The 12391-nt window shown below is 50.7% G+C and overlaps 1 protein-coding gene across 5 annotated transcripts; it reads right to left on the bottom strand.

Annotated features, from left to right (window-relative positions):
• Positions 1–1808: 1808 nt before the first annotated feature.
• LOC138419318 (uncharacterized) lies at positions 1809–8214 on the bottom strand. Of its 5 annotated transcripts, XR_011248934.1 has the most exons (8): positions 7897–8104; positions 7631–7666; positions 4055–4192; positions 3893–3935; positions 3765–3802; positions 2893–2945; positions 2629–2740; positions 1809–2408 (listed from the first exon to the last, which is right to left on the bottom strand). XR_011248934.1 is itself a non-coding variant. In XM_069552045.1 (7 exons), exons 1-7 carry the CDS (start codon positions 7928–7930, stop codon positions 2013–2015), a joined length of 738 nt encoding a protein of 245 aa, XP_069408146.1. In that variant the 5' UTR covers positions 7931–8214; the 3' UTR covers positions 1809–2012. The 5 variants fall into 5 exon arrangements, 3 of the variants coding, with proteins under 3 accessions (XP_069408146.1, XP_069408145.1, XP_069408144.1); XR_011248933.1 differs by having other exon boundaries at positions 2506–2945; positions 7897–8065; XM_069552045.1 differs by lacking the exon at positions 2629–2740 and having other exon boundaries at positions 7897–8214.
• Positions 8215–12391: the final 4177 nt, after the last annotated feature.

Here is a 12391-nt window from a genome sequence, read left to right as displayed (position 1 = left end):
AGGCAGATTCTTTACCGTCCAAGCCCCCAGGGAAGTAACATAAGCAGACACAGAAGACCACACATACATAGCACGATTCCAGTTATAAGAAACACCCAGAGCAGGCAGTTCATAGAGACAGAGAGCACACCGGCAGTTATCAGGGGCTTCAGCAAGGGAAGCCGGGGCGTCACTACCATTTTAGATTCTCTGCAGGGTAAAATGCGTGGAAACCTGGAGAAGCGTTTTAAACAAGCTGCTCATATGGAGTATTACCTGAAAGACCTCTGTAATGAAATTGTTTCGGTGAACTTTTCTTTGGAGCAATGATGTGGGTTAGACATTCAGCCCTAAAGCTCCAAAGAGGGAAAGAGCCTGGCATTGAACCAGAAAGTGTGAGCAGAAAAAGATGGGCATGGCTGGAATGAGCTGAGCAGAACCCTGACTTCGGGCTGCAGGGGCGGGGGCAGAATGCACCAGCCTTGAGAGGCGACTCTCCACTCTGTTATAAACATATATAATTAAGCATGTAAGGTACATATGTGTGTGTAGTTGAAGGATCCTGGTGGCTCAGTGGTAAAGAATCTGCCTGCAGTGAAGGAGACCAGGGTTTGATCCCTGGATCAGGAATATCTCCTGGAGAAGAGAATGGTAACCCGCTCCAGTAGTCTTTTTTTTTTTTTTTTTTTTTTACAGTTGAGCTCCTTTTCCTGACAACCCCTGCAACCACCCTGACTCCAGTATTCTTGCCTGAAGAATCCCATGGACAGAGGGGCCTGGCGGGCTACAGTCCTTGGGATTGAAAAGTTTCAGACTCGATGAGTGACTAACACTTTCATCTCTCTTTTTGCATAGTTCATCTGCGATGTTGTTAGTTTTAGGAGTATGCGCAGCAATTCAGCTATGCACATCTATACATATTCTTATGTATATTCTTCTCCAGCCTCTTTTCCCTTTAGGTTGTTGTTGATACAGGACATTGAGTCGAGTCCCCTGTGCTGTACCGCAGCTCCTTCTCATTTACCAATTTTTTATTGTAATCCCTCCCTTCCTGGCTGCCCTGTGTGACATGCGAGATCTTCGTTCCCTGATCCAGCCTGCGCCACCTGCAGTGGAAGCCTGGAGCCCTAACCGCTGGACCGCCAGGGAGGTCCCTGTTTACCTGTCTTATCGATGGTAGTAAGTATATGTTAATCCCAAACTCCCAGCTCATACCCCCCCACCTGCTGTCCCCTTGGTAACCGTACGTTTGTTTTCCATGTGAGCATTTCTGTTTTGTAAATAGGCTCCTTTGGACCAGATGATTCTTGCTGGAGTGGGGAAGAGAGGGGAAAGAAGAGGACTTTCCTGTGCATTAGAGGTTTAGCAGCATCCCTTGGACAGCAAGGAGATCAGACCAGTCAGTCCTAAAGGAAATCAACTCTGAATATTCATTGGAAGGACTGATGCTGAAGCTGAAGCTCCGATACTTTGTCCACCTAATGCAAAGAACTGACTGATTCAAAGACCCTGATGCTGGGAAAGATTGATGGCAGGAGGAGAAGGGGGCCACAGAGGTGGTTGGATGGCATCACCGACTCAATGGACATGGGTTTGCGCACACTCTGGAAGATAGTGGAGTCCTGCCGTGCCGCAGTCCAGGGGTCGCGGAGTCGGAGCCGACTGAGCGACTGAACAACAGCGCACAGCTGCTTCCTGCTGCTCGAGCACGCCCTCATTTGACCCTCACTGGAGTCTGAGAGGCAGGTGTCTTTAGCCCCATTCTAGTGAGAACCAGGAATCTGCTGAGTTGTGTGATGCGTGTCTGCCGAAAATACACACGCAACCTAAACGTTGAGAGTTATGTGTTATTCGTCAGATATTCCTAGGACTCAAGCCCGGGAAGTAGCATCCCAAGTAATCCCGAGAGAACTGCTCAGAGGAGGCGAGGGGAGGGGGCAGGTAATAAAGAAGCTTCGCAACAAAAGGCAGATAATCTGAACCTCGAACGCTACCGCCAATTAAAGAAAACCCGCTATCCCAAGTTAAGGAATTTAGCGCTTTTCTACGTATGGGAAGATGGACGCATCTGGGCTCGCTGGAATCATTGCTCCGATGCGCGCCTCAGCTGTCTGGGGCCAGGATCCTGCTGTTTTCACATCCCGAGCTCGCTCCGGGCTCACCCTCAGTGTGGCAGCAGTCTGACGGCTGCTAGACGGCCGCGTCCTTTCCTTCCGAGTGCCCTCAGGGCTCACCAGCTCAGCAGCCGTGGTGGCCGTCATTGCTCGTGACTGTGATGCCCTTTGTTTACTGATACGGCAGGAAATGTCCCATCTCTCGTATCCCAGAATTTCTTGACGACTGACAAGGCTTCTGTATTCTCGAGTCTTCGGGGAGCTCCAAAATGAGGACTGGGGCTTCCCACGTCGCGCAGTGGTAAAAGAATCTGCCTGCAAAGCAAGAGACTTGGGTTTGATCCCTGGGTCGGGAAGATCCCCTGGAGAAGGAAATGCAGAAGGGAATAGCTACCCGTTCCAGTATCCTTGCCTGGAGAATCCCGTGGACAGAGGAGCCTGGTGGGCTGCAGTCCATGGGGTCGCAAAGAGTCAGACGCGCTAGGCAGGTGCACGCGTGCACACACACACACTCACGCACAAAGTGATGACTCACACACTCCTCAAGGGGCCCTTGCGCCGTGGAGTGCACACAGCCAGCTCCAGCTCCGCTCTCTGGACGAGGTGAAGGCGGGTCCATGCGGGGCTATACTGAGGAGTCCTCAGGGCTGCAAGACGGGAGTGAAACCTCACTCTCCGTGAAGGAATCCTGGTGCGGCTCAGCGGAGGACTCAGAAGAGCCCCACGGGCATTCCTCGGGGTGGACCTGGGAGACGCAAAGTGAGGGGCGAGCCCCAGGGGAGGGGCCGGGGAGACGCACCTGCATGTCCGTCTGCCTGTCCTCCTCTGGCGGGAGGTGCACCGAGACACCGTCTGCAAGGAAAGAGGAGAGGACAGGCTTCCAGGAAGGGCCTTCTGGTCACCCAGTCCTGCCATCTGTATTTCAGAGCCACCACAGGGCAGAGTGAGCGGAGCAAGTAGGTGATTCAATAGTCAGTCCCCCGGGGGACTGTAGGTAGAAACAGTATGGGAGACCCCGGTGAGCAGATGGCTCCAGAAAGCAGGCTTGCTTGGCAACAGAACCACGCACCAGAAGCAGGAGAGCTGCCCCCAGCAATGAACCAGCGGTGGCGTGAGCCCCACAGCCTGCCCAGGGAGCTCCGGAGTTAATGACCCATGGGACATGCTCTCCACACACATTAAAAAAGAACAATCATCTGCCGACCTTGCTTGACACCTGGGGGAGGAGCCGGGGGAACCTGCTCAACCTGGAGGAGGAACTGATGATGGAACTGTGATGTCTACTCAAGAAAGTCAAAGAAGGTCTTCTCCTCCTCCCCACTTTTCCTGTGATTATAAAACTGCAGCCCAGGAAATTCTCAGGGGTGGTACCGCCTTCTCTGCCCGCTTGTAAGCCTCGCAAGTGTCCTTTTCTAGTAAATCACTTCTTATCTACCACTTCACGCTCACTGACTTCTTCTCTGCACTGAGACAGGAAGGACAGCGGCACAGAGCTCTTCAGAGCCCCCATGAATGACACCAGCTGCTTTCAGATGGATGACTGGAAGCGGGGAAGGGCAGTGACATCACACGCGGTGAGGCCTGCCCCAGCCTCTAGGCATCTTCCGGGATGCCTCTATCTGAAGGCATCCTTCCCCCAGCCCGGCTCCCCTGCCTTCTCACTCCTCTTACCCGGATTTTCTTCTGAGAAGTCCATGCCAGGGTTGGAGCTGAGGGAAAGGAGATAGACACATTAAGGTGGGTCTGAGGAATGAGACAGAAACAGCATTTTCTACTGGGAAGAGTCCAGATTTTCCTACCTGTTAAAATCCAGCTGGCTCTTGGTCTCATTATCCCTGGAACCTACGGAGAGGCGGTGCTGAGAGCCCCTCCTGGCAGGGGACCCACCAAGCCCCTCCCCACACTCCCCCCACCCACTGACCCCTTCCCCTTCCAGGAACCCTTCCCCTTCTAGGACATACCGTGTTGGCCTCCACAGCAGCACAGGCAGAGAAAAAAGAGGAGGAGGAAGAGGAGAGGGAGGACCCCGATGGCGGAGGTCCCAGCCACGATGGGAAGGGATCTTTCTTCAGGAGGGTTTTGGTAGACTTCAGGTAGGTCTAGGAGTTGGAGGACAGTACAGATCTGTGGTTGGTCTCTAGCTGGACCAAGTCACCCTTTCAGGACACAGGTATTGTTTACTTACTGTATAAGTACTGTGCTCCTTCCATATACAAGCAAGTTAGTGGATGTTTTGGAAACTGGTGAACCTATGCAATAACAGAATCTAGACACATCAGCCAGTGCACAGAAGCTGTTACTCTTGTGCATATTGAAATAAATTACACACAAAACTAGGTACTGTATTCTGCAGTGGTCATGTATGGATGTGAGAGTTGGACTATAAAGAAAGCTGAGCGTCGAAGAATTGATGCTTTTGAACTGTGGTGTTGGAGAAGACTCTGGAGAGTCCCTTGGACTGCAAGGAGATCCAAGCAGTCCATCCTAAAGGAGATCAGTCCTGAAAATATTCACTGGAAGGACCAATGCTGAAGCTGAAACTCCAATACCTTGGCCACCTGATGCAAAGAGCTGACTCATTGGAAAAGACCCTGATGCTGGGAAAGATTGAAGGCAGGAGGAGAAGGGGATGACAGAGGATGAGACAGATGGATCGGCTTCACCAACTCAATGGACATGAGTTTGAGCAAGCTCCGGGAGATAGTGCAGGACAGGGAGGCCTGGCGTGCTGCAGTCACTGGGGTCGCAAAGAGTCGGACGTGACTGAGCTGGGCTTCCCTGGTGGCTCAGTGGTTGAGAACCCACCTGCCAATGCGGGAGACATGGATTCCATCCACGCTCCAGGAAGACCCCACGTGCCTTGGAACAGCAGAACCCACACACCACAGCAGCTGAGCCTGCAAGCTGCCAGTACTGGAGAGCCCGTACTCCACGACAAGAGAAAGCCTCACACAGCGGCAGAGACCCGACACTGCCAAGGTTAATGAACTAACATTTCCAAAGGTAATCATAAAGATAAAATAAAATGTTTCATATTTGTGACACCATGGGTGGATCTAGAGGGCCTTTGGCAAAGTGAAATAAGTCAGAGAAAGACAAATGCCACCGGCTGTCACGTGTGGAATCTAAAGAACAAAACGAAACAAGAGCAGACCTACAGAATCGGAGAATACCCCGGCGGCTGCCAAAATGGCTGAAGGGGATTAAGAAGTACTAACCTGAAGTTACAGAATAAAAAAAAAGATACAGAGATGAAATACACAGCGCAGGGAATAACGTAATAATAACGTAATAGCTTTTCACGAGCTAGATGGCTACCAGACGCATGCTGGCAATCATTTCATAAGGCATATAAATGTCCAATCATTATACGGTGTGAAAGTGAAAGTCGCTCAGTTGTGTCCAGCTCTTCTATACAGTCCATGGAATTCTCTAGGCCAGAGTGCTAGAGTGGGTAGCCTGTCCCTTCTCCAAGGGATCTTCCCATCTTCCCAACCCAGGATCGAACCCAGGTCTCCTGCATTGCAGGCTACTTCTTCACCAGCTGAGCCACCAGGCACAACTGAAATTGCTATAATATTGTACTTCAGTTATATTTCAATTAACTTACTAAAAACCTATGCCAAACACTTAGTACTATGTTGAGGTCACAACCAGGGCTCAGTATATCTGAAATATGAAAAAACTAACTTACCTCTTGATAGATTCATAAGATTAAAATAAGATCATATGTGCAAATGTTGAGAATAGCACTTGGCAGATGGGAAAACCTCAACACATGTTACCTAGCAACTGTTAACATTAAACAACAAGGCCTACTTTGAGCAAAAAGTTGTTGTCTGAGCTTGACAGGATCGTATCTTAGCTGATGCAACACTCTGTTATTATTTCTTTTTTTTTTTTTTTTTGGCTGTGCTGTACCACTTATAGGATCTCAGTTCCTCAATCAGAGATTGAAGCCTGGCCATGGCAATGGCACCTAACCACTGGACCTCCAGAGAACTCCGGTAATTTCATCACAGCAAGAAGGAACCTGGGGCTCAAATGAGGAAATTGCTTGCAGAAGGTCACAGAACCAGCAAATCGTGATGTCTTCATTCTACTTCAAGTCTGTCTCCTGATCGAGAGTGCCTTGCTTGTGAGCAGAGCTCCCATAGCTGAGAGAGCCGGAAGCAATCACTGTTGCTGTTCTTTAGTTACTAAGTCATGTCCGACTCTTTGCGACCCCGTGGACTGCAGCCCACCAAGCTCCTCTGTCCACGGAGTTCTCAGGCAAAAACATTGAAGTGCGTAGCCTTTTCCTTCTCCAGGGGGATCTTCCCGACCCAGGGATCGAACCCACGTCTCCCACATTGCAGACAGATTGTTTAGCACTGAGCCACCAGGAGGCAGGTGATGGAGAGGACACACAGTACCCCCAGCAAGTGACACTCCCAGACCCAGAGGGGGACCTGGGCCTGCGCAGATGTCCCCGGTCCCCTGAGTCTGCCTTCTGAATGTCGACCGCAGCTGTGTTCTCTTTCTGCATTGAATGAAAACCTGAGCATTTCCTCCTTGACTCATCTGTGCCGATGGGGAATAGCTGGAGATCGGGAAGCTTTCTAGAGAGGGGAAGAGGTTTTCCACTGAAGATTGGCAAAATGTTGCAGAATTAAAGTACAAAAAATAAATTAAGGTCTTCCCTGTGGCTCAGTAGTGATGTATAAAGAAAGGACCATAAAGAAAGCTGAGCATCAAAGAATTGGTTCTTTTGACCTGTGGTGTTGGAGAAGACTTTTACGAGTCCCTTGGACAGCAAGGAGATCTAACCAGTCCATCCTAAAGGAAATCAACCCTGAACATTCAGTGGAACGACTGATGCTGAAGCTGAGGCTCCAGTACTTTGGCCACCTGATGCAAAGCACTGACTCATTTGAAAAACCCTGATGCTGGGAAAGATTGAAGGCAGGAGGAGAAGGGGAAGACAGAGGATGAGATGGTTGGATGGCATCAGCGACTCAATGGACATGAGTTTGAATAAGCTCCAGTGAAGGACAGAGAAGCCTGGTGTGCTGCAGTCCACGGGGTCACAAAGAGTCGGACACGACCCAGCGACTGAACAACTGGTGGCTCAGTGGTAAGGAATCCGCCCGCCAATGCAGTAGGCGTCGGTTCCACCCCTGGTCCGGCAAGATCCCGCATGCCAAGGGGCAAGTAAGCCCGTGCGCCACAAATAGAGTCCGCTTCTAGAGCCCAGGACCGCATCCGCTGAAGCCTGGCAGCCAAGAGGCTGTGCTCCGGGAACCAGGGAAGCCGCCGCGCATCCCAGCTATAGAGAGGAGCCCCCGCTCACTGCAGCTAGAGAAAGGCCACGCCCAGCTACGAAGACCCAGTGCAGCCAAAAATTAAATAATAAATAAAAATAAATTAAGCGAAGCGTGTGGAGGAGGGGATGGTGCAGGTGAGAGGCTGAGGTTCTGACAAGGCTACAAGTTCACCCCCACGTCCACGCAGCCCAACTCGGAGTTCTCTGGGAGAAAAAGGGAGGCACCACTCACCAGTCTGTGCCCAAATCCCTTGGTCCCAGCAAAACACTGAAACAAAGAAACACTTGGTGAGAGAGGTCGGCCGATAACACCCAAACGCCTCGAGCTCGGGGCGTGACATCCACACCGAGAACCGGGAAACGCGGCCCGCGGGCGACTCCTCTGCAGTTCCCCGTCCCGGGGCCTCACAGAGGGGAGTCCCAGCACAGGAGCCCGCTTACGAAGCCCTCCTCGGCGCCTTCTTCCCTCCCCAGCCTCCCACAGGACGGCCCGCTCACCGAGCCCGAGCAGAAGAGGGACGCCCGGGGACATGGCGATGCCCGGCCCGCACCGCCCGCGGCGCGCAGCCCGCCCAGCACGGCTGCACCGCGGACCGAGCCGCCCGGGCCGGAGACCTCCTGCCGCGGAGTGACCGCATCGCCTTCCCGGCAGAAGGGGAAGCGCTGCTTGTGCAAGACGGAGACGGTGCCCCTCCACGCTCCCCACGACGCCGGGCTGGGCGTGAGTCACCTGCGGGTTCCCTGCCGTGGTCTTCCAGCCATGAAGACGTGGGAGACTGGCCCTGCACAAGGACCTGCTTTTCTGCCGCAGGGCGTCCCCGATGGATCAGCGGGGAGAGAATACGCCTGCAATGCAGGAGACACAGGAGACGCGGGTTCGATCCCTGCGTGGGGAAGATCCCCTGGAGGAGGGCATGGCGACCCCCTCCAGTACTCCCGCCTGGAGAATCCCATGGACAGAGGAACCTGGTGGGGCTACAGCCCGCGGGGTCACAGAGAGTCGGACACAACTACACACACACATCTAAGGAGAAATTTTACTCCTCCCCCAGAAAAAGGAGGTCACACGCAACTAGAAAAGACTGACTCTGATATACGGAACTATGAGGGATGGTGTTGCCGAACTTAATCAGACCTGAGAATTTGATGGAGTACAGTGTGGGTCGGTCCGGGAAGAGGCCTGGAAGACCGATTCTTCTGTATGATATGGACTCTCTGCAGTAACGGTGGGTGTGAAAAGATGCTGCCAAGTCAGAGAAAGAAATAAAGAAAAAAAAAAGTTTTATAGAAAAACATCTGAACGTAATATAATGTGATATGTCAGTTATACCTCAATAAAAAATGAATGCCCAGAACACCCCCAAAACAAGTCCTAAACTTTAGGTATATCATATTCAAACTGAAAGAAACTCAAAGAAAAAGTAAAGAAACAGACAATGAGGCTGAGACTTCATTCTTGAAAAAAAGAGAGAAAAAGGAAGCATTGATCTTCATTCCACTCCTACAGTTTTGATCATCGATTCTTTCCCACAGACATAAGTGACATTGAGTAGGACTATTCTGGAGTTTCACGTGGGATTTGGCACCTGGCAATCACTTGATACATTAGTCACTTGATACACTAATTGCCTATAGATAAAAATGTCCCCAACTTAAAAAAAAAAAAATCCTTATGTAAGTGGACCCACGCCATTCAAACCCATGTTGTTCAAAAGACAATCAATATAGTTATACATAATTGCATATAAATACATGTAATTGTATGTATGTGTGCGCCTGCTCCGGAGAAGGCAATGGCACCCCACTCCAGTACTCTTGCCTGGAAAATCCCATGGATGGAGGAGCCTGGTGGGCTGCAGTCCATGGGGTCGCTGAGGGTCGGACACGACTGAGCGACTTCAATTTCACTTTTCACTTTCATGCATTGGAGAAGGAAATGGCAACCCCCTCCAGTGTTCTTGCCTGGAGAATCTCAGGGACGGGGGAGCCTGCTGGGCTGTCGTCTATGGGGTCGCACAGAGTCGGACACGACTGAAGCGACTTAGCAGCAGCAGCAGCAGCGCGCCTGCTCCGTTGTGTCCGACTCTCTGCGACCCCATGGACTGTAGCCCGCCAGGCTCCTCTGACTGTGGGATTCTCCAGGTAAGAACACTGGAGTGGGTTGCCATGCCCTCTTCCAGAGGATCTCCCCGACCCCGGGATAGAACCCACATTTCCTGCATTAGCAAATGGGTTCTTTACTGCTGAGCCACTGGGGAAGTCCATATATCTAATTGTGTATAAAGTTATATATAATTTCATGTGAATATATATACACATCATGAATTGCACATAAACACATAAAGGTGTATGTGTGTGACTGTGCATGTATTATTACATGTATATTCAGTGCAGTTCAGTTCAATTCAGTCGCTCAGTCGTGTCCAACTCTGGGACCCCATGAATTGCAGCTCGCCAGGCCTCCCTGTCCATCACCAACTCCTGGAGTTCACTCAGACTCACGTCCATCGAGTTGGTGATGCCATCCAGCCATCTCATCCTCTGTCATCCCCTTCTCCTCCTGCTCCCAATCCCTCCCAGCATCAGAGTCTTTTCCAATGAGTCAACTCTTCGCATGAGGTGGCCAAAGTATTGGAGTTTCAGCTTCAGCATCATTCCTTCCAAAGAACACCCAGGACTGATCTTTAGAATGGCCTGGCTGGATCTCCTTGCAGTCCAAGGGACTCTCAAGAGTCTTCTCCAACACCACAGTTCAAAAGCATCAATTCTTCGGCACTCAGCTTTCTTCACAGTCCAACTCTCACATCCATACATGACCACTGGATTTAGTACAAGTAAGCAAAACTTTAAATGGAAACTGCACACTGCATATAGGCCCAGAGTTCTGAGATGGTGGAATGAACCAACCGGACATTAAAGAGACTCTCCAAGTGGATTATAGAGACTGACTGCTCCTGGGCGGACTTGACGGCTCTGCTCAGACTCAGGATGACCCCACAGTCCCAAGGCTATTCTCCATACGAAATTGTGTGTGGGAGGCCCCCTCCCATAATAAAACAGGTGTCAACAAATTTGCCTCAGGTAAGGGGGAATAGGATTTCACAGCAGATGGAACTGGGTAAGGTAATAAATCGGGTAACTAAGTTTGTACAAGAAAGGGTGCCGTTCCCCCTTGGGGAACAGATTCATGAGTTTACGCTTGGTGATCAAGTACAGGTCAAAGATTGGAAACATGATTTGCTAGCCCCTTGGTGAAGGGGCCCTTATGTTATTCTAACTACCCCTACTGCAGTTAAAGTTGCAGGTATTGTCCCTTGGAGCCATCATATGAGGGTGAAGAGAGCATGCCACGCAGACCCAGAAAACGCTGAGTGGGCTGCACAGAGAGACCCCGCTGACCCTTGAGAGACTAAGACCATCCTTTAGAAGATCCCGGACGAGCCCCTTGAGGATGAAGCCACACAATCAACCCTGCTGCTTGGTCTCATCAACGCGCACATTCCTACGCCAACTTCCACAACACCTCCAACTGTTGGGTGTGTGGGGCTCTGCCTCTGTGACGGATGGACTTCCCTGGTGGCTGTCACCACTCCGCCAAGATTTTAAACCACTCTGCTCTCTTCTGGGACACAATCAGAATCTCTCCCTGCTCTCTGGGTGTAAGCCAGACCTACAGTCAACAGTCTTGGGTCATGGGGTTACATTTGATATAAATGCCAGTGGAACAAAAGCCTAACCTACAAGCCCCGGTAAAGCTACCTTGTTTACATGCCAGGTGGACAAGATCCGTGTTTCAATGGTATGAGTATACTGCTGCCTTATTCGTGCCCTCCATAGGGACAACAGATATCGTGAGTAAATTCATGATAATTTCACAAAACGGGCCCTCCTGGATAGAACAAGAGCCGTCCAAGCCTTCAATGAAGAGCAACTCCAAATGAGAAAAGCGGGAATTCACACCAGAATGGCTTTGGACACACTCACCGCTGCTCAAGGAGGGACCTGTGCCGTAACTAAGGCTGAATGTCGTGTATGCATTCCTGACTTACTGGCAATGCATCAGCTGCTTTAGATGACGTGAGAAGCCAGGTAAAAGCACTGTCAGATGAAAACATTCCTGTCTGGACTTCGGTCCCATCTTGGGTGAAGGGCGATGGGTGGAAAACTATATTCACCACTGTCATAGTTGCCTTGATAGTTCTGCTTTGCAGACCCTGAATTTTACAAGGGATTATGAGCTCTGTAACCCGAAGGTGGATGTCATTCTCCCAAATTGGCGGTCGGAGAGCCAGGGTGCAAAATACCCCTATGCGTGATGCTCATAATATGAGTTAAGAGCATCAGGAGGGGGGAATGAAGGAGGAAACAGGCAGAGCTGGACTCCATCCTAGGCCAGGCTGCGAACATTGGGCTGCACGCAGTCACCCTCCCAGTGGACTCTGAACTTTGTGCCCCGCGTCTATAGAAGTGGCAGACCAGTGGGAAACCAGACCCCCGGATAAAAGAGCCTCAGGACTTGGACTTGGACTCTCCGTTGCCTAAAAGAATATGCTAGTTATCTCTGTAGCAGAACAAAGGGGTAAATTCCATTATGTTTATCGGGATATGACCACAGGCCTATTGATAAATATCCAGTTTATCTAGTCTTGTGACACATGAACCATGGGCTAACTTTGATCGTATCTTTTACCTTGTCCCGACTAGTTTCAAGGAATTTGGGGAGGTGGATTTGAGCACGTACACTTAGGGTATATAAGGCTTTCACAAAAAGTGGTCGGGGTCCCTGGCTAAGAGGAGACCTGCCTTGGGCCCACCGGCATAATGAACTGCACTCCACTTGCACTGGCCTTCTGAGTGAGTTTGTTTCCCAGAACGCCTGGCTACAACATAGAACTAACACCCGAAAAAGATGTCCCTTTCATCATAGGAGACTGGAATGCAAAAGCAGGAAGTCAAGACATACCTGGAGTAAAGGCAAATTTGGCCTTGGAGT

The sequence above is a fragment of the Ovis canadensis genome, chromosome 14, assembly GCF_042477335.2.
Source record: "Ovis canadensis isolate MfBH-ARS-UI-01 breed Bighorn chromosome 14, ARS-UI_OviCan_v2, whole genome shotgun sequence".
In the NCBI taxonomy this organism is placed as follows: Eukaryota; Metazoa; Chordata; class Mammalia; order Artiodactyla; family Bovidae; genus Ovis; species Ovis canadensis.
The sequence above is the reverse complement of the archived record's forward strand: the minus strand, read 5'-3'. Positions and strand labels throughout refer to the sequence as shown.

Excerpts from the sequence above, each read along its gene's own strand:
- LOC138419318 (XM_069552045.1), bottom strand. The coding sequence starts at position 7,930 with ATGTCCCCGGGCGTCCCTCTTCTGCTCGGGCTCG. Across the intron at positions 2,946-3,764 it reads CTTCTCAGAAGAAAATCCGG|ACGGTGTCTCGGTGCACCTC; the intron begins GTAAGAGGAGTG and ends CTTTCCTTGCAG. Across the intron at positions 2,409-2,892 it reads ACAGGCAGACGGACATGCAG|GCAGATTCTTTTACCACTGC; the intron begins GTGCGTCTCCCC and ends CTTGCTTTGCAG.